General features: G+C 43.8%; 1 protein-coding gene across 1 annotated transcript; it reads left to right on the forward strand.

Annotated features, from left to right (window-relative positions):
• Positions 1-369: 369 nt before the first annotated feature.
• Positions 370-23,458, forward strand: MFSD6L (major facilitator superfamily domain containing 6 like). The gene is made up of 2 exons (XM_085616838.1): positions 370-593; positions 19,806-23,458. The coding sequence occupies exon 2, from the start codon at positions 19,843-19,845 to the stop codon at positions 21,784-21,786; it is 1,944 nt and encodes a 647-aa protein (XP_085472964.1). The 5' UTR covers positions 370-593; positions 19,806-19,842; the 3' UTR covers positions 21,787-23,458.
• The last annotated feature ends 1,858 nt before the right edge of the window (positions 23,459-25,316 follow it).

A 25,316-nucleotide genomic window follows, 5' to 3' on the forward strand; every position in this document is an offset into this window, starting at 1 on the left:
ACCTCTTGTATTTTATTTGCTCTTGATACATGCACAATTGTCACTATTGCCTCATGTAACGTAACGTTTGCTTTTGTAACATGTTCACTTGTAATTATCCCCTCATGTATCATTACTGTTCATATTGTGAAGCGCTCTGACACCTTCGGGTAAAGTCCGCGCTATATAAAAACGCATTAAATAAAAAAATAAAAAAACACTTCTTGGTCTCCGTAGTCCACCTGCGTCGCTCTAGCCCCTCTTCCATCTCTATAGTCTGCTTGTCTCTGTATGCCTTCCTCTATGGCGCGGGCCAGTCTCCCTGGTGACGGCACAGCGCTCCCTGCTGGTCGCGTAAGGCGGCGCTCTGAGGCCTGCGGGGGTGGGGTAGGAAGAAGGCGGGGGCTCTGTCTGAGAGGGTGACGTGTCTGTGCCGCCCTGCCCCGGGCAGGTGCACGGTGCGCGAGGAACCGGTGAATCAAACTGGTGCGACTCCCACCCTCGTGACAGGGCACCTCCGGGATCTGTGACAGAACAGCCCCGCCCCCACTGTACTCCAATTCCATTGTTCACCCCCTGATGTTGCGGCACCCTTAGAACCCTGGACGACTCAGGTAATGGATCTTAATTGGCATGTCTTCTGTACTCTGACAAGGCAGAGAGAAGGAGTAGGTGGTGGACATGCGTGTGCGTTTGATGCTACAATACAGGACTAGATCATACTTTGTGGGGCTGCGACGGAGGCTAGAGCTGTTTGACACGGGTGATGTAGCGAGAATGGTAATAAGAGCCGACCGGCGACCCTATGCCTTAGGTGGCACCTTTAGTTAGTCCATGGATGTTTTTTTTCCGTGACATGTTGCGTTCTGGGATTTGTAGTCTCACGGTTAAACGTGTGTAGTGTAGGGGACTTTACATTTATAGCATGCAAAGTGTGTTGGTAAAAAGTCAGGACTGGCTTAAGGTGTCACAAATGATACGAGACCACTTGATAGCCCGTTGCCATGGTTTAATCAGTAGCCCCCTCCCCCCTTCGTACAGCAGAATGAAAAATGCTGGAGGCCATGGTAATGATGGGCTTTAAGAGATTGGGCAGAAAACTGATCGAGGTTATTTGGGCTGTGTCTAATAGGTATAAGGTAGCACCGACGCAAAGTATGAAGGAAGGGACAGAGGTTTGGAGAGCCGCAAGGTCCTCCCATATATATGTGATTTTCTGACCCCCAGTTCAACTATGCAGGTGCGTGTGTCAGCATCATAGGTAATCAACATGGACGCACACAGGTGCGTATTGATTAGCGTCTCCATTACTTTGATTGCACCTGATCACACACTGGGTTCTTTTAGTTTACCCCCCACCCCCGTCTGAGACAATCTAGAAAAGTCTCCTATTTGCTCTGGATGTGCCTTTATTGTACTGGTATTTGTGTAGGGCGTTGCTGCCAGGGCACAAGTCCTAAAAAAAGAAGTGGGGGGACGCTGTCACCGGAAGTGACGTCACAACAGGAATCTCATGAAAAGAAGTGGGGGGACGCTGTCACCGGAAGTGACGTCACAACAGGAATCTCATGAGTATTCATATGCCTTTAGATGACGGGGCATTTCACAGCACTGCTACCCCTGGTCTGTTCCTCGATGTCCTTTGCAACCCCCCCTCCCACCCACTCCCCCAACGAAGTGCTCAAAAGTGCACAAGATACAGAAGGACACACATTCCAAGCGTTAACCGCCAACGCCTGCTCGCTCCACCTCCCAATCACTCCAGCCTGCACACACCACCGGTGCCTCTTAAAGTCTCCAATTACAAATATTAGCATATCTTTGGTAATTTACGGGAAACTTCCCTCCCACCCGGGCTCTCTGCTCACACAATGCTGTCCAGCTTTTGGGCAGGGGGGACGGCGTCCACCCGGAAAAACCTGGTAAAATAAGTGGGGGGACGCCGTCCACCCGCGTGGTACCCCGACTCGAGCCCTGGTTGCTGCCTCTGGTGTGGCTCGGTAACACAGAGTAGTTCATTTCCGATTAGGTACAGCCTGTAGACAGTGAGAGGGGGGTTTGTGTTGCATTGTATAGTGCAAGCTGTTTTTTTGTGCCAAAATGCCTTGATAACGTTGGCGTAATCCGTAGATTGCATGTGCAGTTGTTCGATTTTGTGCACGCAAGAACTTTACTTGAAGGGTTGGCTTTACTCCGCGTTGGTGCAAAGTGGTTGGTAGAGTTTTTAGTTGTAAGCATGGTCTGTGTTGGAACCGACATTATTGTGAATTGGTCCTGACAGGTGATCTGGGGTTGGCGTTGATACTTGTTTCTACAAACATAAATACTTCGATTATGAGGAGGATAGAATGGTACGTTATAGGTTGAACACATACCATAACTGTATTGTATTGAACCCTTCCAATTTGCTGCTTGCCTGTGCGCTTGGTTGTTTTGTTTGATTATGTGCAAGCTAGACCTTTTATTGGTGGTTGCCTAAGCTTATTTGATGTTAGCAGGCCTTGGGTGCTCAGGTATGTTTTCCGTATGGTAAGGCAGGTGTGTATGGTCTTAGTTCAGACAGATCTTGGGACCTTGGTGCACAGTCCACGCAATAAATGATCGATATAACGACAGTGTAGAGTAAGCCCTGTTAAGGCATGGATGTACAAGGCAAGAGAACAATTCAATAACTACTGGAGTATAGTGATTGCATTTGGGGCTCAAACCGATATTGGGAACCGTCAGCACTGTATTGCTTTCCAGAGTGTAGGATATTATTTAAGTATTCTGTATCCTCAATTTGCATAGGTAGGTTTGCTTTGAAGTTTAACTGCCTGAATAGAGGATACCAAAGGGGATGATGGACGAAGCGCTTGAGCAAATCAAACACTCCCCCCCCCCCCCCCCCCGTCAACTGATCTGGGTTTAATCCATCATCATTCTTTAGCTCACTCCACCACCCCAGTTCAGACATGGCTATATGCAAATCAGTCTGACCCTGTGCCTCATGGGAACAGTCCAGCCCGAACTGCCAAGCCATGTCTTCCCTGGACCGGAAACAAGCATCCTGGGACCAGTTTCGGGATCATAACCCTCATCAGCCAGGCTATCTTGAATCCAGTGGCAAAGTGAGCAAGGGGCCCACGTCTGGGCATACCCTGCCAACTTAGGGCAAACAAAGCGATACCAAAGGGGATGATGGATGGAGCGTTTGAGCAAATCAAACACACCCCCAGTCAAATGATCTGGGTTTAAACCATCATCATTCTTTAGCTCAGTCCACCACCCCAGTTCAGACATGGCCATATGCAAATCAGTCTGACCCTGTGCCTCATGGGAACAGTCCAGCCCGAACTGCCAAGCCATGTCTTCCCTGGGCTGGAAACAAGCATCCTAGGACCGGTTTCGGGTTCATAACCCTCGTCAGCCAGGCTATCTTGAATCCAGTGGTGAAGTGAGCAAGGGACCCACGTCTGGGCTTACCCTGCCAACTTACAGCAAACAAAGCGATACCAAAGGGGATGATGGACGGAGCGCTTGAGCAAATCAAACACTCACCCCCAGTCAACTGATCTGGGTTTATTCCATCGTCATTCTTTAGCTCACTCCACCACCCCAGTTCAGACATGGCCATATGCAAATCAGTCTGACCCTGTACCTCATGGGAACAGTCCAGCCCAAACTGCCAAGCCATGTCTTCCCTGAACCGGAAACAAGCATCCTGGGACCGGTTTCGGGTTCATAACCCTCGTCAGCCAGGCTATCTTGAATCCAGTGGTGAAGTGAGCAATGGACCCATGTGTGGGCTTACCCTGCCAACTTACGGCGAACAAAGCGATACCAAAGGGGATGATGGACGGAGTGCTTGAGCAAATCAAACACTCACCCCCAGTCAACTGATCTGGGTTTATTCCATCATCATTCTTTAGCTCACTCCACCACCCCAGTTCAGACATGGCCATATGCAAATCAGTCTGACCCTGTGCCTCATGGGAACAGTCCAGCCTGAACTGCCAAGCCATGTCTTCCCTGGACCGGAAACAAGCATCCTGGGACCGGTTTCGGGTTCATAACCCTCGTCAGCCAGGCTATCTTGAATCCAGTGGTGAAGTGAGCAAGGGACCCACGTCTGGGCTTACCTTGCCAACTTACGGCAAACAAAGCGATACCAAAGGGGGTATCGATAGAGGAAGCTGCTCCACCCATTTAGTGTTTCCTAAACCTAGGGATGACACACATTACGTCTAGATAGATCTGTGGTTACGCCACGTTTGGTTGGCTTGGAGCTTTTGTTCCGGGATGAGGGTGCACTACGACACACAATGTGCAGCGCAGTTTGTCCTAAATAAAATTAATCTGAGTACTGAGAGCCCTTGCAGAGGTTGTAAGGCAAGAGAGATGATCAAGGATGGCGGTGGAGAACTAGACTGGCTCCTATATTATGGGAATGCCAAGGTCTTCATTGAGATGTTCTTTAGAAACCTACAGGGATCTGAAAGATGTTGGAAAAATTGCCTTACCCACAACTTGTGGCATGGTTCATCATAGGCAATTCTCCACATCTCTTTAGGTAAATACCCCCTCTGTGGACTCCGGCATTGCTCCGAGTTCTTACATAAATAAAGACTAGATTATGGCAGAGACCCAGATAAATCCTAAAAATACCTTCAGCTATAACCAAAGGGCTAGCCTTTATTGTGGGTGACCCAGATATGATTAAAAACTACATATAACTGATATCTGATGGGATGCAATAACTCGTCTACCTGAAAGCACGTGGCAACCTATTTTGTCTGTTTTTAAACCCTTTACGGATGTTCTCTGGATCCCTGCTATAATCCTGTCTCTCCAGGCAATGGTTGAGTCCACCGAGGTGGTATTTACTTACAGAGGTGTGGAGAGTCGCATTTAATGAGGCACTTCATGGTAAGTTGTGGGTGAGGTGATTTTTTTTTTCCCCAAAATCTTTACGATCCCTTAAGGTTTCAACAGAACTTCTCAATTACGAGCTTGGCATTTTTGTGTGATTATGTTAATTTAGGGAGAGTATGCCCAGGTTTAACGCCTTTTTTCTCTTCATATGTGTATTCACGCTATATTATCAGAGACATTTTAAGGCATGGGCGAAGTGGACAGTGACCCAGGGCCCCAGCCTTTCAGTGTGTCTCCTAATAGAGCCAGCTATGTTCTGCTGAGAGTCTTTCCTGGATGACCTTGAATAATTCGTAAACAGATTGTTTTCAATACCGTTTTCCTTTATTTTATTTTTAATGTGGGTGATGTGTGAAAATTACAGATATTTTGCAGTGAAATGTGTTTTTCATGCAACATCCATAAAAACGTTTTTTTAGATCAAAACAGGACCTCACATATGAGAAATGGGAGGGTGTCACAGTGATTATTTGCAGTAATGTTAGTGAGCTGCTGCTGTGTTACTAATATTAAAAACACGTCACTATCCCTGAATATTCGATGTTAACACATTTAGAATTTGGATGATTGTGACTGTGACCTGGCCGAAGAGTTCATGAAAGAGCTGAAATGAGATCATAAATACAGAGCTGATGTGAACAAGAGACCCCCAAATACGTTTGGCTGATTGCCCCCAAATTCCTTAAGATGTCCCTGTGTGTTATGTGACCTGGGGAGAAGAGGTAGTATCCCACAGGTAGATGCTGTTTGTGTAGTATAGGCGAGAAAGTAACGCAATGATGGTTTGATTTGAATTGATTATCTGATTTGCTTGAGAGATCAGCAAAAGGCATTGTTCACATTAATATGAAGGTGCACTTTCTTTTTGAAACATGAATGCAACATATTGCCCCTTTTACCTATACCACAAGACATCAAGATGTAAATAGTCCAGTGTTATATCTGATAGCCTTATGTTGGTTCTCCCCCAAACTTTTTGCCTTCCTCCTCCGTTTTTGCTGAACTCGGTTTGTTGGCCTTAGCACTCTGCACACTTTACCACTTCTAACCAGTGCTGAAGTGCATGTGCTCACTCCTTAAAACATAACATTGGCTTGTACCCAAGTGGCATATTTAATTTACTTGTAAGTCCTTAGAGAAGTGGTACTACATATGCCCAAGGGCTGTAAATTAAATGCTACTAGTGGGCTTGCAGCACTGTTTGTGCCCCCATTTAAGTAGCCCTCCAAACATGTCTCAGGCTTGCCATTGCAGCCTGTTTATACAGTTTTTAAACTGCCATTTCGACCTGGCAAAATAAACCTTTTACCAGGCCCAAGCCTTCCCTATTAACACATATAAGTCACCCCTAGGGTAGGTCCTGGGCAGGCCAGAGGGTAGGGTGCAGTGTATTAGGAAAGTTGGGCATTATTATTTAAGTTTTACATGTCCTGGTAGTGAAACATTCTAAAATGCATTTTTCCCTACTGCAAGACCTACCTCTCCCATAGATTGAAATTGGAGTTACATTTAATGAGCTGCAACTTATGGTTAAATCAGGTTTTTAATTACAATTTTGAAAAAGCTACTTTTAGAAAGTTGCATTTTCCTGCCATAGCCATTTAGGGGCCGATTACGATGTCGGGCGGAAAGCCTCCTCCTGACAGTCGGAATCTCCTCGACCGTGTCGAAACCCTTCCGACCGACTCTGTCGGTTCACAATCCGCCCGACCGATTACGATGTTCGCTGTCAGATTGTAAACAACACAGTCATTCCGAATCAGTTCCGATTGACTCTCGGAGAATTCGTGTTGGTCGGAACCGCATCGTACACCTTTATGGACAGCGTTTCCGACTTCGCAATTACGATGCAGATTTCCAACAGCCTTTTCGAGACGGCCTGTCCGACACAGAGAGGCTGTCGGAGGGTGCTTTGGGGTCCCCTAGCAGGACCCCTTCATCCAGAGACCTCCGGTCGGAGGCCGAGGGGGTACCCAAGGGACCACCCAGTAAAACCCTGGTCTGTGTGGCAGGTACCATGGGGTGCCCGCGACAGGGTGCAGGGTTTTACACACACACACACCCCATTGCACCATAGGAGCCTGTGTTGTCGGGCGGAACACAATCTCCCATAGGAAACAATTGGATTCCGACCGAACAGTGTTCAATTGCATCTAATCGGTTGGGTGGAACTGCCGAGCAGGAGTCGGTTTGTCCTGATTCCGAAACTGTGTTGGGCAGAGAGTTTCCGCCTGACACCGTAATCTGCCCCTTGGTGTCTGTACCTAGGTCACGTGACTGGGTGTAGCGGGCAGATGAGAATTGTGTATTCCTCCTAGCCAGCCACACACAATAGGGAGCGTAGGAGTTCCTGGATGGGCCATCACTGGGAGGGTGGAGCTGGGCACAGCCCCACTTACACCCAAATAGGATGTGTCCTACTTCCACCCAAAGGGCTGCATTCCCCCATAATTAGTCTAGAGCTAGGACAGGGAAGGCAAGATGCCTGGAGACTTCAATGAGAAACCTTTAGAAGCTTCTCCCCCACTTCAAAGGCAGAACCGGGCATAAATACTGGATCTCAGACCCCAACTCTTCTGTACACTTCTGGACCTGTGGATACTTTACCAGGAAGGACTGCTGTGTTGCTGAAGGACTGCTACTGGTCTGGAGTGCTGCCTTGCTGGAGTGCTGCCTTGCTGTGCTAACCTGCAGTCTTTCTCCTCAGGTAAAAGGGCAGAACAGGCATCTCTTGAGCCCAGAACCTCAGAGTGATTCCAAGGGCTAGTTGGCTGGCCTCCTGACTTGAGCCTCAGGAATAGAATGTTCCAACTACCTTGAATCAGAAGCTGGACTCTGCCATCCATGAGTCTACCCTGCTAAGTGATTCTACCCCAGCCCTGGACCCTTGGAAGTGGGTGTTGCGTTCTCTGCCACCCTCTGTGGATCCAGTGGAGCCAACGCATCTCTTCTGCTGCACAACCCCAGCAGAACAGACGCATCACCACCAATGCATTGTTCGGAACTTCAGCGAAGACCTATACCCCATCACAGCTCGTCATCACACCTGAACCGCCACTGCGTGATGCATCTCTCATTGATGGCAGGCTTGACGCTGGACTCTGCATCGCAGCCTTGCAGCTCCTCGAAACCGTTGCATCGGCCCGACTGTGCAGCGCATCCTGGACTCCGGACTTCACATCGCAAGCCTTGGTAGATGGGTTCCTCAGGGACTTAGGACCTTTCACCGCAGCTTCGCAGCATCTCGAAACTGGCTCATCGCTTCAACTGCTCGACACATCTTTGACTGGGATCTTGCAATACTCTGTAAGCCAGGATGTAAGGTACTTTTCTTTCTCCGGGCCTAACTGTGTCCCTGTAGCCAGCCCGCGCTCCATCCCAGTTGGCCTGAACTTGTGACTTTGTTCCTTGTCTGACGCGACCAGATATACACAGTTGGTGCTTTACGCCTTTTGGTGCTGTTTTCACAAAAATCTTTCAAATGGAATATCTCTGGTTCTACTGATTGGATTTTTGTAATTTTAGGTTTGTTTTATTTATTAAAATGAGTCTATTCTGTGTGATCATTTTGGGTTGTGTTGTCACTGTTTGAAGTGTTGCACAAATACTTTACACATTACCCCTGAGTTAAGCCGGACTGCTCTGTGCCAAACTACCCAAGGATTGAGCACAGGTTAATTTAGGGTTGCTTTTGACTCTCCTCTTAGAAGTATTGTGGTTGATGCTTGAGAAGGAATTCACCCCCTCAGCCAGTAACCCAGTTTCTTACAGAAGCTTCCAGACTGTACTGGATGGAGTATGGGCCCCAAATCCCATGGGCTATTAGGTACATGACTTTACGGTTGACCAGTCTCTTCATGCAGAAATATCAGTTTTTGCTGCTTTTAGATTGAAGTGCATTCATCGTTTGACTGAGTGCAGCAAGGGCTAGATGGCAACAATATTTTAGTCTGCTAATTTCTTTAGCTTTGAAGTGATAAATCTGTTGATGGCATAGCTGAAGCAGTAGAGGCATGCATTCTCGATTTCCATGGGGTGTGAAGAGGTAAGTGTTGAAGAGGAGGGTATGCAGCAGAGGAGCCTGCCATTATTTAATCTTCAGTGGCATTGTTTCGTAGGAAAGCAAGATGATCTGTAGTTTCTTCTGAGGAATGACACAAACCAGACTAGTGTTTTCTGGGTATCCGAGTTTACTTAGTATGTACAGTAAGTTGGGGGGGTGGAGTGTATTGAATGTCAAAGCGAGGGAGTGTATTGAGTGTAAAAGAGAGGTTGAGCAGCAAGGGATATGACATCACATTTGGGTAGATGATGTCTTCTGACATGCTACTAACTGGGGACACAGTGCCACGTCTGTGCAAAAAGTCACTTTGTGAGTCAGATAGAGAGCCCTTGCGTTTGAGTATCATGGTAGTTGTTTAAAAATTACTCTCTTGTTCAGTTTACCCATAATGTATCTATGGAAGGAGTGAGTCTGTGTTTAGCCAATTTGGTTCTAGAGCTTTCTACTGCCAAGAAATCACCTACTTAGGCAGCCTGCTGGCAAGTTCCCCACAGTGAAGTTTTCACCCTTCCCCTTGTGTATCTTTATCTTTCACAATGAAAAGTGAAGAGCAGCCAGTATTTCTGGCAGGATATTTGACATCGGCCACTAGCCGAAAGGTGAACCTTTGTTGTGTCCTCTTTTTTTTTTTTTTTTTTTTTTTTTTTTTAATGTGTAGTTACCCACACCCCCCCCCCCTTTTTGGGGTCGAGCCTGCGAGAGCAAACTCTAGCGCATGCATCTCGCTTGCGAGACACTATTGTATCCAAAAACGGCTTGGATCCTGCACTTTACTTACTATTTGTTGGCTTCAGTGTTTTTGCAGCCTCCTTAATTGGCCAGCACAAGCAAACGTTACTTCTGTACTTTTCTGTGGCGCAGGGACCAAGCACAGATTGATTTATCTTAATCGGTGTCTGTCCGCTGCTCCTGACATGATTGAGGTACTACTTATGCCACCCTCCTACTACTCTTGCTTGCTGCTCCCTCCTCATAGTTGCTGGTTTCTTCTAATTTACCCGGGCGCCCCTTCCTCTGTATCATTGCTTAAACTGCCCATCTCCCGTCATTGTTTGACCTCCTGTCCCTCCGTGTTAGTTACTTCTAAGCATACTCTTGCTCATTGGCAAATCTCTGATCGCTTCTCTCTGTGCTCGACTCAACCCCCTCTCCCAACAAAAAGAATTATGACACGTAGCCCCCGTCATAGCATGCCTTTTTTTTCTTGCCCAATCATTGCTTGTTCACGGTTTTGCGCTTTTTAAATGTTTTATTTTGCTTGCCCAGTCGACGCCTGTCTTTTTAAAAAAAGTTTTTTAGTTACTGTCCCAGCACCTCTCAGTGCACATCTGGCAATCCTCACACCATATTCCTCGCTTACTGAATCCTGATGTAGCACCACACCCTCTCCTGCTAGATGCTGGAACTAAAGCATCTCAGGAATCGCCCGGGACATATTGGTTGCAACAAGTCTTCATTTGTCCTTGGGACAAGTAGGCCCAACCCCCTGCCGCACAAACCCCTTGGCTGGCAGTTTACAGTACTACATTATGGATCAGGGAAGGGCACTGTCTGCAGTTAAGGTAATATTTTTGTCCATATGTTAATGCTGTTCAAACTTGTATTTATTGTTCATTAATTGAAAGCCTTTATTCGTAGGGTGAGCGCTCTTAGTAAATGTTGTAAGCTCTGACTGCACTGCTGACAGAGGTTCAGTATAAAAATGTGTACATGTTTTCAAAGTTTAGCAATATGAGGCTATGTATAATGCTCCCAGAATGCTCTCTGATTTGATGCAAATATTTGCAGAAGCTTGAAAGCAAGATTGATGATTCTTTGCTTTCAAAATAAAATGTTCATAAAAATGAAAGCAGAAAAGAAAATATTTAGCTAAACTACTGTAAAATTTCAGGTACCATTTCTTTGTAGCATCATTTAGTAACATGTGTTGATACATGCGAGTATCTCTCAAAAACATTCATAACGGAAAATCAGTGTGACCAGTTTCAATAAGATTATGGGAAACAGAAATAAACAAGCATTGGCAAAGACAGGTCTGAAATTTGTTGGCAGCTTTTTAGTTTCGTCAATGTGTGACTTGTTTTGGCATGGTTTTTGTAAACCTCATTGGAGTGGGAGATGCTGGGCCCTCACCATTATAGCAAACATTGGCAAAAGCAAAAATAGTTTTTGGTGTCAAAAAGCACACACTGCCACAGTAGTTACTGGCACTGAAAAAACTACTTTGTGTGCTGATATGCTCCTTGTGAAAGAGCAAAATGCTATCACTCACAATGAAGCCAGCCCATACAGAGAGAGACACACAAGTCTAATAAACACAAGAGGTCACGGTCAACGGCAGACCAAATTAGGGGCCCACCGATTGAAGAAAGGCGCAAAAGTTCACCCATGGTTTATGACCTTGCATTAAGTGCAGCTATGCGGCTTTCATGAATTCCCAAGGATTTACTGAAGTAGGCCAAGAAATAGTACTCCTAGAAAATATTTATGAACTGCATTTTAGCATGAGCAAATATGCATGTGTAGATTTGCTCATTCAAAAATATGAGTACTTGCAAGTTCACTTTCCCTCCAACCACTTTTTTCCCAACTCTGGAAGAAGGTTTATGCTTCCCATTGTCAGGAGTATATTTCCAACATTTCTCAGTATGGGAAAAGATTAGAGAAGAGTTGTTGAAAACCCTTAAAACATGCAAGTTAGTAGGTTTGCACCGACTCAAAAGGGCATTCTAACCCTGGAACTACTGCTTACCACTACCTTCAGCCCCAGTAAGTAGATCTGCGGAAACGGTCAATATAAGGGGATTTCAAGTATTCAAACACTACTATGGTATGAACCCTGGCATAATCAGAGAGGCTATATCAGAGCTTTTATATAATGAGATTTCTGTCATAATTTGTCGCCGCACTACATGGCACCAAGGAGACAAGTGGATTTTGTTACAGGACAAGTAGATTTAAGAAGCAAATTGCCCCATGGATAAGTAGATATTTTATTAAATTCCACACCCCTGAGACTCTGCATCCAAGCAGCTCAGGAACATTCCCCACCAAAAGCATGATAGGAAGGCCCGCCCTCTTGTCCCTAGTCCCAGAGCACGGTCATAAGCAAATCTGCTTTTGACTGAAAAATACTTTTTGTGGTGACAGCAGAGTTACCACACAAAGTGTTCCATAAAATCGTCTATATGGGGCATAAAACACATACATTACATAATGATAAACCAGTTGCAGAGTGTCAGATTCCTGGCACTGGGAGCACTTTTGATGTCACGCATTCAAATTATCTTTAGGTAGCTTGCTGGTCAAAAAAGCGCGCCTAAAGGACTGCATGAAAGACAGCAGGCGCATTGTAATTACAGAGCGTTCAAAAAAGCTTAAAATGCAAATCCAGACTCATAGATTTCCAAACAAATACCATCCACTAGTGTGATAAATTTTCCACAGTTGAAAAATTAGAAGTAGAGTGGAAGCAAAGGTATTGCCAGGCCATGGGCAAGGGGGCTTACCATTGTGATGGAAGTGGGCAGCAAGAAAGTCGTAACTTGTGGGTTTCACAAACTTTCCATATTTTCATTACATTCATTTTATTATTATTTTATTTTGAGGAGTTCTAAATGGAGTGACTAAAATACAGAAAAGTAAAGAGTATAATTAAAAATGAGATGTTATACAACAATATCAAAGAGGAGTGAAAATAAAAAGATATAGAATAATTAAAAAATCAGCTACTTGATTAGATTTCAGCCCCCAACTTTGTTCTTACCCCATTCAGTTTCTGGGAGTAGCTGATTCTTCAATTTAAACATTCGGGCTCCGCCATTACAATAAAATCTGTCATCCCTTGTTTTTTTATCTAGGCCCTAACTCCACTCTTTTTACATCTTGGTCTATAGGCCCTTTTTAACACCCATTTTACACAGATACTGCTGTTGCCATTAAAGGTTCCTCCGGATGCACTGTTGCTGCAAGGTGTATTGATGATGGTGAAAAAAATGTTTTATTCAATTTAATTTAAAATCATAAAAGCACAATACAAGCAACCAAAGAAATACTTAAAAACATTAGACATTAGTGCTAGTTTAAATATAAGGTTACAATAATCTGCTTAAAATACGGTCTAAAATAATAATGGATCAGTTTTCCTATGACTTCCTATAAACATAGGGCTTCCAGTCCTGCACTAAAAGGGTAAGACATCTGATGTATTTGAGTTAGTCCAACCGCAGACTGTCCAACCTTGTGTCACCGGTAAAGATCAGTGGATGATACCCGGACATAAGTAATGTGTAAGGGGCTACTGCAATGATCACCTAGACTGTCAGTATTTTACCAAACGTTTTCACATTGGCTATATATATATATATATATATATATATATATATATATATATATATAATCATTTTGGTTTTGATTGTCTTGTTCAGTTAAAAAACTCCACTTTACAGGTCTTGGTGATGGACCTTGCTTTAATTTAAAATAAACATAGGAGGCAAAGAATCCCAATAGACATGCTTTATTCATCTAGCTCTCTTTTCTAGTGCATTTTCCATTGAACTTTATCACCTTACATGCCAGTTGGACTGTCGAACCTCCTAATGATTTTATGACGGCAGATCTGCATGTTCTTACTTGTTGTTGCTTCAATATTGGCACTAATAGAGTTTTCCGGAGAGGTAGTAACGCCCGGCAGATGGAGTAGTGATTCATTACCATAACCGCAAAGGTGACATTCAAAAGTAGTCCAAGACCGTTTCCATTTTGGTGTAAGGTCTTTGGATAGATAAATTCCGAGCATCAGTAACATCAAGTTCCGTTTTTTTTAACTTAAAAAGAGTTCCAGAAGATACGATTGAGGTTTTAAGGTTTTATATGTTGGCATCACCACCCACGTGTGGGTTTTGTGCGCAAGGTTGCTTTAACTATTAGCTGTGATTGCAGCCTAATGGCTTTATTGGTTGTTTGTTTAAACTCGGGGTAGGCAGGTATTGTAAGCCAAGTTTCGCTCCAACTTTAAAGATGAAAGTGCTTGCCCTAAAACAGAGTATATTGAATTTTTCAATCTGGATTGTTTTTCAACCTCCAGCCAGCAATAATGGGCTAGGTTTGCCTTTGCTGCCCGCATTCTCCAGTAAAAGTTAACAATGGCGCTTTTTCATGCCGGGATCTGTTTTTTTTATCCAAACACCAGCCTGATGTGAGCTTGAGATATGTAACATGGAATTGAGAATAAGTTAAAGAGACTAGATTGTTCAGTGTTCAGACCTGATTTATCGTTCGTTTTAAGCAGTTCCGATCCGTACGAGATTGAGGGCAAGAATTTTGCTTCTACGGCCTTTAACAGATGATTTACTGAGCAGTCGTAATTTTTTTGTTGTTGCAGGATTTTGAATGCAAATAGCTGCTGGTTTGCTTTTGCTCTTCTTAATGCCAGGTATTGCTTGTAGTTAAGGTGCTGATCTAGTATTAACCCCCAGATATTTATAAGTAGCACACTGATCCAGGATGTTACTATTTGACATCCAGGTAAATCTGGGTTGTCTTTTATGGGAACTTGAAAAGCTTATAACTTTCGATTTTTGATAATAATTAAGGTCTAGTTGAGCGGTGGATATATATCCTACTGACTGAGTAATCGGGCATTATAAACCACAAGGCGTTTTGCTGAGCAGGACGATGTCATCAGCGTATTGCAAGCTTGCTATCGGAGCATTGCCCAATTTCGGAGGGTCTCCTTCTATTTGGCATAAATGGGTCTCTAGGTCCGCTGTGTAAATGTTATACAGGGGGCCAAAACTCACCCCTGTTTTAAGCCGCTGGTTGTTGAGATTTTGTGAGTAACACTTCAGCCATGTCCTAATTTTATTTGGACCCATGTTCTTGAATAGAGGTATATTGTTTACTGTAAGGGATTATGAGCCTGCCTGTAGCTTACCGTTTGATGGCATTGCGGTGACTCTTATCTACTGCCTTCTAAATGGCCAGTGCTTCTCGGTGTCACTGTTCACCCGTTTGGAGCAGTGACCAAGTACTGATTTATTTACTTTTATTAGTTCTCTTCTTCAGTCCAACCACTACTCGTTGAGCTTCAGGTACTATTTTATTTATTCTTCCCCCTCCAACTCGTCTGTGCTATTTACCCTCCCACTCCTCACCCATTGTTTGGTTCTTCCACTCCCACGCCACACCCTTGTTCGTGTTACTTCATCCCTTCCATCCGTTGTCTGTATTGTCTCTCTACCTCCGCCATAACACACAAAGAGAAGTGACATGGCCAGTGCTGGCTGCATTCTAGGTCTTTTTTTAATTACCGTCTTGTTCTCTCCCTCCAGCCAGGCCTCCCTCATGTTGTCCTTTTTGCTCACCCCCAGAAGAAGGAAAAAGTGCTATGATGCGGGCAGTGCTGGATGCATCATAGCACTTTTTTTAACTTTACTTTTAGCCATGCTGCACAGCCACGCTGTTGTACAACATGGCTAAAAGACACTGGCAAAGCCAGTAGCGTTCACATAGGCGAGACCTTTTGGCTTTGCAAATTCTTAAGTTGACGGATTCTGCCCTGTACCACTCTCTCATGTGCTTCCAATTTTACTCCTCTGAGAGGTGCATGCTGGCAAGGGGTTGAGAAGCAGTGAAAGACCCGCAGCGGCTTGGGAAGCTTCAAGCTCCCAGTGGTGAAAGTCCACTTAGCAGACATGCCAGCACGGTGAAGTCCAGCTTCTTTAGAAGTCGTTCAACCTACGGATGATTTATGGAAATGCTACACTGGTATAGGCAGACACTGTCATGAGTAAGGCTAATAATGTGTCAGATGGGTGAATGTCTTGCTATGAAGCGTTATCAGTACTGCAGTAGCTGTATTTCAGTGGGTGGATCTTTTTCTACTCTCAGTGATCCACATCAGGAGAGTAGACAGTGGAAGGGCAGATTAATTAAGCCAAACATTCCCATCCTCAGATGAGCACTGTGTATTTCAGGAAGTATTCATCTGGATTTGCTCACCAGGAAGTGGGGGTATCTTTTTGCAAGCAAGAATATTATTTCCTTAATGCTTCCATTTTAGTTTTCGGGATAGGCCATGATTGATAAAGACACTTTTACGCGTAATACCTTCATGAATAGTTTAAACATCTTCACCCATTCTCCTTATTCTTATAATAACCGTGTTAAGGAGACAGAGAATGGTCATGGGTATACCCTCTTAACCCCCTCATTTGGTTTCCTCTCCTTTGGAATCTCATGGACAGACCAAATACCTTCTGCCACTGTCTCCTACCCCTCTCTGGCTTTCAGACCTTTCCATTTCGGCACTCCATCACTTGTTCTAATTGGGTCAGAGGTGGGCTTTTAAATGTGGTTAATGCCTAGGGTGTTAGCCATAGCCAAACAAGTAGTTGACATTGCAGTTCTATTCACCTCACTGACCCTCATTTCATAGGTGGGGATCATAATGGAACTTAGGCCCTTATTACGATGGCAGTTGGTCGGACAGCCGACTACCATCGTATTGGGCAGGAGACCGTCCGATAATGAGTCGGTGGTCCCACCTGCCCTATGAGGATAAGACCTCCACTTTATGTGCCCCCCAGGGCCACTGAACAGTGGCCGACAGGGACCCTGCTTGGGGCTCCCAAAGTTCCTTTCCGTCTGCCTTTTTATGGCGAAGGGACCATCATGAAAAGGCAGTCGGAAAGGGTCATCCTAATCCCTAGGGCGGTTAATGCGCAGGCACCGCCTCCATTGTAGAGATAGGAGTCCGACTGCCGTATGTGTTCTTGGATCCTTTCGGAGGCGGCGGTCCTACCCCGACCTCTGCGCACCGACTGCCAGCATTGCAATCCGGTGGTCGGACCAATACCCAGGATGTCGGGCAAACTTTGTGGTCCGCCCGTCTTCATAATGACCCCTCAGATCCAATGCCAGGTGTAGAAGTACATCTCCTCCAATTTTTGTGAGTTGCGTTCATTTTGGGATCAGCAGTGTAAATGTACTATTTGCAGTGGATTATTTTTACATTTTGGTGTAACCTTTGGAGGAATTTGATAGCAGCTTGCAATTTTGTCTTCTGAGTTGCAATCAAACATCAGTTCTGCAGAAACCCACCTTTTTGCCCTTGTCTGACATAGAGAAATTTCCTTACAGTAAAAATCCTTTTTTGTATCAGTAAATGCTACTAGGAAAGTAAAGGTCAAGAAGCTTCCCTGTAAGAAATCTGCAGAGCAGCCACATGGATTACCTTTTCAACATTTGTGAAGGTCTGTGATCTGCAGGATGGGATCAAGCAACTAGGAGTCACAGCACTTTGTCAATGGAAACATATCTAAATGGCTATCTCTCAAAATGTAATACTTTGCTACCTTAATGGTGATAATTATTCTGAGTTCATCTTTCCTCATTGCAATCATCATTGGTTTGAGTCGAGTCCACCTTCTCACATTTTTACTTGCATCTTGTATAAAGATTTTTCTCCCAAGCATATCTGATACCACATGCTAGCCATATGGGCAACCTACTCAGAAGGCTTCCTGTTAGGTCACGAATACTGCATTGTGCTAGGTCACTAATACTCCATTGGAGGACCTGGAGGACTCGCCTCAAACCTGTGACAATTATTGTGAGATAGTATGTTGGAGTAAAGATTCCCAGTAAAGCAATCAAAGTAGTACATTTTGGGAGCTAGCCAAGTAGAAGCATTTCCTTTGACCATGTGCAGTTCTTTCAACGTTGCATTGGAGGAGAAACCATAAATTTAAAAAAACTGCCCTCCCTAGCTTCAGTGGCATTACTGTGAAAACAATGTAGCAGGTTAAGATTACACCGAATCTATAGCAGTTTTCTTCATTGAGTAGCTCGTGAGCTACTGGTAGCTCACCTGCTAGTAGCTCTCCTGTGTCCACCCCAGTATACTAATTTAGAAACTTTTGCTTGGCTAAATTACTATATGTAGACCAAAATTCAGACTATGTTTCTAAGCCTATGTGTGCATTTTCAGAACTTGTAAACCAGTGGTCAAAAGCTGATATTTGAGTGACAAATCATGTGACGTTTGGGAGAGTCTTTACTTATATTATTACCTTGGGGTGTGGGGCATTACAACTGTGGTGGTTCAGTATTACCCATGCAGAGGCATTCCAAATTGACAAAGCTTGATTTACGTTACTACTGGCAACCCTGCCTGAGGTGATCATGGTTTGCATATAGTGGCTGCTACTGTAATCTTGTCTGATATGGTTGATGTTACAACACCAATACCAGTGCTTGAAATGGAAAAATAGAACTGCAGGTACTCTGTAACAGAGTGCCTGCTTGTTTCTGCGAAGTGCAGGTACTCTCCAATTAAGTCATACGTTTTTCTTGAGAAGTGCAGGTTCTCTCACTCTCAAAATAAAAAATTGCTGGTACTCCGTACCGGACAGTACTGGTCCATTTAAAGCACTGACTAATACTCTTTGTAGCGTGGTGTGGTTTTCATTGAACCGTAGTGGCTCTTATTAAAGAAAAGGCTGGAGACCATTTGTGTACAGCACTATTGTTGATAAGGGGAGGAAAAGGGATACTTGGCGGGTGGGTGTTTGTCAATTTGCTTGTTTGTAACTCTTGCTGCTGATGGTACTTAAAATTATGTGGGTGAGGGGCAAAATATACTAATAAAATGTACCCATTTTATCGTGTGCGTAAAAGTGGTGACATTAAGCCCTGTTCACAGCACTGCAAGATTGGCAGCAGGTATTAAACCGAGTGGTGTATGTTGGTCTTCGGGTGTTTTTTGTTGCTGTGCACGATTGTCCTTATTATCAGCCCTACCTCAATATTAAAGAATGCCTTTCAATCCTGGTAAGTGTTAGGTACCTTTACTGGGGTTTCAAACGAAAATTTCCACTCTTGTCCAGGAGGGTGAATTTTTTGTTTGTTTTTTAAGCCAATTTTTCCTTCAGGAAGTGGCTTGTTAGAATTCGAGTCAAATGTAATTTTTCAGTCTTTGCTTTCGAGTACACGATAATCTTCTGGCTTGTATGTGTACTGCAGTTACCTGCCTAGAATGACTTTGCCGACCTTGGCAACCTGATTAAGCATTTTGACCTAAAAAGTCGGTTCCCTTTCAAAACTGGGGAAGAATCTTTCAGCTGAGCAGATCCTCGTCTTGTGATTTCTAGAAACGGCACTTGCATTCCAAAGTCATCTCAGATATGTATTGTATGTAGAAACAACTCCGTAGAGTTCTTGAAACGCGTACTGTAGAAAAAAAAAGTTCTGCCTTACAACTGGATTCTGAAAACATGTACTGTAGTAGAACCTCTACTTGGCTCTAGAAACGCAATACATACATAGCTCTGTGAAACTCCTGTAATAGGCAGTCTCTCTGTCGCTTTTAGAAATATACTGCATTAGTTCTAAATGATGTATGATGCATGAAGGGAGAGGAAGTGGAGTAACGGCCTGAGCTGCCAACTTCGGTGCTTTAGAAATATACTGCATTAACTCTAAATGATGTATGATGCATGAAGTGGAGTAACGGCCTGAGCTGCCAACTTCGTGCCGGCAGAACCAGGTTCGAGTCTCGGCGTCAACATCCTGTGATTCTGGGCAAATCACTTAATATCCTGTTGCTACAATTCAGTGCCATGAGACACTCGTGGGGGATTTTCCGCGCTTTACAAATCCTGGGGTCAGAGCGCTTTACAACAGTAAATGTGTATAGGTCTGTGTGCAGAAATACAGAACAGTAAATGTCACCTCTGCTTAGTCAATTGTAGTGTGTATGTGTGTGTGTGTGTGTGTGTGTGTGTGCTTGATTTGCCATTTGTAATATACCTCCCAGTAAAACACAACTTTGTTTCTTTTTCTACAGGACACTTTCTGGATTCTAAAATTCAACATCAAGAGCCATGAATGAGAACAAGCAGTTGGATGTCAGCCGAGCGCTGGCAATTGCCGGGATCTTCCGCTTTCTGCATTGTGCGGCAAACTCTTGTGTGATGCCTTTTTTGACTATCTATTTTCGGCACCTGGGACTCACCCCACCGCTGGTGGGCATCATCATGGGAATGAAGCACTTGACATCTGTTGTGTGGGCACCTTTATGTTCCTACTTTGCCAAGAGTCATCAAAGACGGAAAATACTCATGTGTGGATCTCTGCTCTCGACAGTGGGGGCAGGGTTACTGCTCACTCTCATCCCCCCTTTACATAAGGAAATTGTGTACAGATTGTGTAACGTCAGCCAGCAGTCAGGTAACAGATTGCTTGCAACAGGAATTTGGAGCTTGAAGGATAGCACTAGCATGAACACTAGCCAACTGGTGGCTTTGACTGCCAGCCCAGAATTAGCACCCAATAATCCTTCTTCTGGACTAAGTTCATTGACTTCCAGCAAGAAAGAAGCTGCAGGTAAGATTAGCCCGGCATTGCCAGTGATGATGAAGGCCATCACTGACAATAATGGAGCAAGAACAAGAAAAAATGACAGTGAACCCATATATATTGGACCTAAATCTTTTCTGGAAACAAAAGGCAAAAGGATACAGGAATATTCTCAAACGCAAAATGTGAAGCCCATATTGCTTGAAAATACAGACTTCCATGACCTTCAAACGGAAACTATTACCTTTCAATCTGCGTTAAATAACTCTGAGCAAGATATTTTTAGTGGGAATGATGATGAAATCCTGGTACCTGTAGGAAGCCCCAGATCCGTAGAAAGTCCACTTAATATTTCAAAGCACTGGAAAACTGCAAGGGATATAAACTTTGAAGTCTTGAAAGAAAATAATTTTTTAAATCCTGAACATACCACGTTTTTGATGATTTTAGGTGCCATTGTCCTGTGCGAGTTGCTTGCAGCTCCGCTAGAGTGGATTGCCGATGAAAGCCTCTATGAGTACCTAGATTTTGTGGATGCCACAGATAGACATGGCAGGCTCTGGATCTGGGGCTACTTGGGCACTGTAGTAGGGGCCTGCAGCATTTCTGCCCTAGTGGATCATCTGAACTGCTACCTGAGTCCAAACATCCCTCGCATGGTTGTACATTTCTATGGCTACGTCCTTGTCATAACTGCTTCTTTGCTTCTGAGTGTCTTTTATCCCATTCACGTCTCCAAAAAAACAGAACACACAAACAAAACCGTAAAGGCCTTGGGCTTGATTAGCAGCGATGGAAGGATGCTGCTGATGGCAGTCACTGTCTTCCTCACTGGCGCAGTATTATCTACAGCTAACAATTTCCTCTTTTGGCAAATGCAGGACATTGGCAGCTCCGAGTTGTACATGGGATTCTCAATTGCTGTGGCCCTGCTATCTGAAATATTATTGTATGTCTTCAAGAACCGGTTATTTAAGGTCTTCTCCAGCAGCTTCATCGTAGCACTAAGTTTAAGTTGCCTGGCCATTCAACTTCTGTACTACTCTTTCCTGTGGACCTCATGGGCAGTGCTGCCCATTCAGATTCTGAGTGCTTTCAGCAATGGTGCTTTGTGGTGGGTAGCGTATTCCCTGGCAGATGAGGTTGCAACTCCTGGGACTGAAAGGTCACTGCAGATGGTCCTACATGGCCTCTCCTATGGTTGTGGGGCCAGCTTGGGCAGTTTTTCAAGTGGTTTTATTGTGAGCAGCTTCAGCTTAGCCATCCTGTACCGGGCCTCCTCCATCACTTTGATATGTTGGTTGGTATTGTTCGTCATTGTCCAATCCAAACTGCCCCGTCACCGGAAAATCAACTATTCCCGACTGCTAGCTGCTGACACCAGTGATCTCAGTGACTCCGATGAAGACCAGGAGAGAGACTGGCTGGTGAAAGCGATGAAGGACGAGAACACATATAAGAAACGGTAGCAAAACGCGCCACCGAATCATCGGAACAAATTGGAATTTATTTAATTCACAGCAGCTTGAAAGGTGGAAGAAAAAGACACTATGGATGACAACACTATTGCAATGAATGCTAAATGTTTGAATAGAGTCTGTGTGTGTGCGTATACAGTATTGCCTGAAAACTATGAAGTCAAAATTTATATTACGTTTTTTCTTTTGGTTATTTTATTGTAAATACGTTTTGCGAGTACACATTTGCCAAAAGACATTATTTATAGAACTGATCAAAGAGTTTTAAGAAGATATTTTTCATATATAAGTGATTCTTATGCAGTCTCATATTGGAGGAGTCATAAAAACACATATTTTCTTTACTTCGCTTCCATGAAACATCATAAAGCTGCTAGTGCCCTCCGTCAGAAAATCTGGGGGAGACGTATGTTCTTGAATTGCGATTAGATTATGTCGAGATGCTCTCCGCACGAATTGACCAGTGTAAACAAAATTTATGGCGTATTGCTGACTGCGTCTGTGTTGTATAAGCACAGATGTTTTTTGATGTAAAATACCTTAAAAAAGAAAGCAATTTTTTTAATTCTGTGAATCTCTAACCTTTTGTTGTGTAGTGTCTGAATTCAGCATCACACAAAAACAGTTATGGCCTGTTTTCTGTACACAGCCTGTAACTTGCCTTTAGAAAGGAGTCATTATGTTAGATAAATCCGGTGTTCAAGTTCAAACCTAGCAGAAAACATAGTGGGTTAGAAATGAAAACAGATGTAGTGACGAGGTGTACTGGCTTCCTAATTGTGCAAGCACTTAATTTCATCCCACTCTATTCGAGTTGCTCACATAGCCACTCATTGCTCAGTCAATCATATAGGTGTCCTCTGAGTTTCCTACACATAATGAGGTTCTGGATTTAAAAGTAGTTGTTTGATAATATACAGTTATCATGGACTATTGGGGGGGGGGAGGGGGGGCAGGATGGTGTAGCTCATCAACACATTTAGGATGGGTACATTCAAATGTATTTGACATTGTTCTTGCAAGTAAAGGTGGGAGCTCATGTTCACATACAACCTTGTCTTTAAGACCATGTGCTGGATTCTCAACAGTGGAGCAAGGAGACCGGAGTTTTGTTCTTAGGTTTTTCTGGATGAACAAACTATGTGACTCTGAGCATATTACATTAACTCCATGTACCTAGGTTCCCTCCTTTCCGCTATTTGCAAGTTTTACAAAAAAAAGCCCATCCGTGGTATTTAGTGTTGTTTAAAGGCAAACATTTGCCAAAGCCTAATTTACTTTCCACAGGGCTCAGAATTCAAATAAATGTTGCAGCTATTTGGTCCTCTGCAGTAGCCCAAGCAGCAGATGTATGACCTCCTGGAGAAGAGACCTTTACTTTTCAGTCATGCTAAGTACACTTTCTGCCTCAAATGCCAGCTGAGTGAGTGCAGCAGCTCAATCGTAACCCAGCATCATAAAAGCCTTTGCATTCATGCAATATGTGCAATGCAAAATATATAATAAAAACAACCTTTAAAGCCTCCTGTTTAGTCCTAGCCCAGCAAAAATATATCTGTTGCAGTGCTTTTACAGACAAGCTTAGATGGTTACAGAGCAACAATGAGCATGGTTGCTGGTATTTTGGGGTGGAACAGCGCATAAGGGAGTGAGCAAAAATAAACACATGCACTCTCATGGAGTGCTGAATGAAAAAGAAAAAAGGGTTCCCTGAATGTCAGCAGCAGAAGGATGCAAGTTATAAAGGATGGTAAACCAGCTATGCTTCACATGATGGACAAACTGAAGAAGTGGACTGAAAGCCATCAAATATGAAGCAAGAGTGGCTCCAACGACAACCAATGGTAAGTAATGAACTGGCACAAAGCCCACTGTAAGGTTTTGGCATTGTCTAGTAGAAGTCTTTCAGCAAGGGACAGCTAAAAACTGTCTGTAGGTGAGACCTAAAAACTATCTTTGAGTTTAAAACTCTTTTTAGATCTCACCTAAAGACCTTTGGGTGAGAGCTTATGTTATCATACAACATACATAAGCATAAAAAAATACTGAAAGGGCTGTACACAGCTCGGTACAGCCGTTGACTTGCTGGTCTGTCCATTGGATGGTTTTTGCTATTGGCTAACAGGGATATCCATCATCACTGCAATGAGATCACAGCTTTGCGGGGTTGAGTATGTTTCATACATGCTGGGTTTAATTTTTTTTATTTTTATTTTTTATTTATTTTTTTATCAGCCCTTATTTTTAGCATTGTGCAATGATGGCTATATAAATACAATAAAATACAAATATCAGTCCTTCTGCAGGAACAAAGTGGTGTTGAGCTATGTTTGTATTCCTGCTATATGTCAGAAAGTTTTAGGAGGACAAGACTCTCTTCATCCCACGTGTGCTCTGTTTGTGATATCCAGTAGTAAATCCCTGTGTTATCCAGTTGCTTGGTTAGCGCATTCAGCACTGAAATTCAGAAAGTTCATGGTGGATCAAAGATCAAGGCGGAACTTCCTGAAGTTTTGGTACAAGCGTGAGTTATGTAGGAATGATTCTCCTGTTATAGTGCCACTAAATCCAGAAGTTTGTGTATTGTTGGTTTGTCACTAAAAATGTCACAGAGATGTGTACCCAAATACCATTACAACACAGCACTCCAACTTCCAGAAATAGCAGGCAGTGCAAACACAGGACTAAGCATCTAAAATTTGATGCACACATCAGAAAAATCACAAAGTGGAGCAGACACCAGCTCAACCTCTAGCACCATTAGACTTTTCATTCCCAAACAAGATTTTAGAACGTCGTGTGGCAATGATAATAGCCCTTAGGGAATATGGGAATGCTCTTCTGACTGTATACCTAAATCTTACCGTGTTCTTCTGAAAGCTATACTCCACTTTTCAACCAGACTGATCACTGAAAGAAAAAATATTGACTAAATCACTCCAGCACTAAATGGCTTCCAATCAAAGCTTGCTGTACCTTCAAAGCTGCTTGCGTCCCCTCTAAGGGTGTGCACCTCAGTCCCCCCTTACGTCTTACATAAACAGCCTTTATCAAGGAAAAAAAGGACCTTAAGAAGTAAATAATACTCCATGGTTCAAAAGGTCAGTCACCATGAAATGCTTTTCTAAGGGAATATCCCTCGCCCTTCCCGGTGAGATAAAGTGTCACCCTAGACTGTGAATATTCAAATTCAAGAACAAAGATAGTTTCTTAGCAATACGTACTGACTGTTCTTGTTTTATCCTTTCTTTCGGAAGCCCATTTCCCCTTACTTCGTACCGAGTCGCTGTATATCACTCACATACTTTACATAGATGAACTCTGTACTATTAAATAAAATGGGGCTTATTTATATCCCCTTGCGCTGCCGGTGCGTCACTTTTTTGAGACACACGGGTGGCGCAACCTGCTGCCCCATATTGACAAGGACACGTAAAGCCACCCTGCATGGTTTTTCGTGTCTTTGTAAATATGGCCCCTTTACACTCAACACTTTGCGTGAAAGGAGCGTGCCCTGGGTG

Source organism: Triturus cristatus, chromosome 7, assembly GCF_964204655.1.
Source record: "Triturus cristatus chromosome 7, aTriCri1.1, whole genome shotgun sequence".
NCBI lineage: Eukaryota > Metazoa > Chordata > Amphibia > Caudata > Salamandridae > Triturus > Triturus cristatus.

What these genes read in the sequence shown, in the direction of transcription:
- MFSD6L (XM_085616838.1), top strand. Translation starts at nt 19,843, where the DNA reads ATGAATGAGAACAAGCAGTTGGATGTCAGCCGAGCGCTGGCAATTGCC.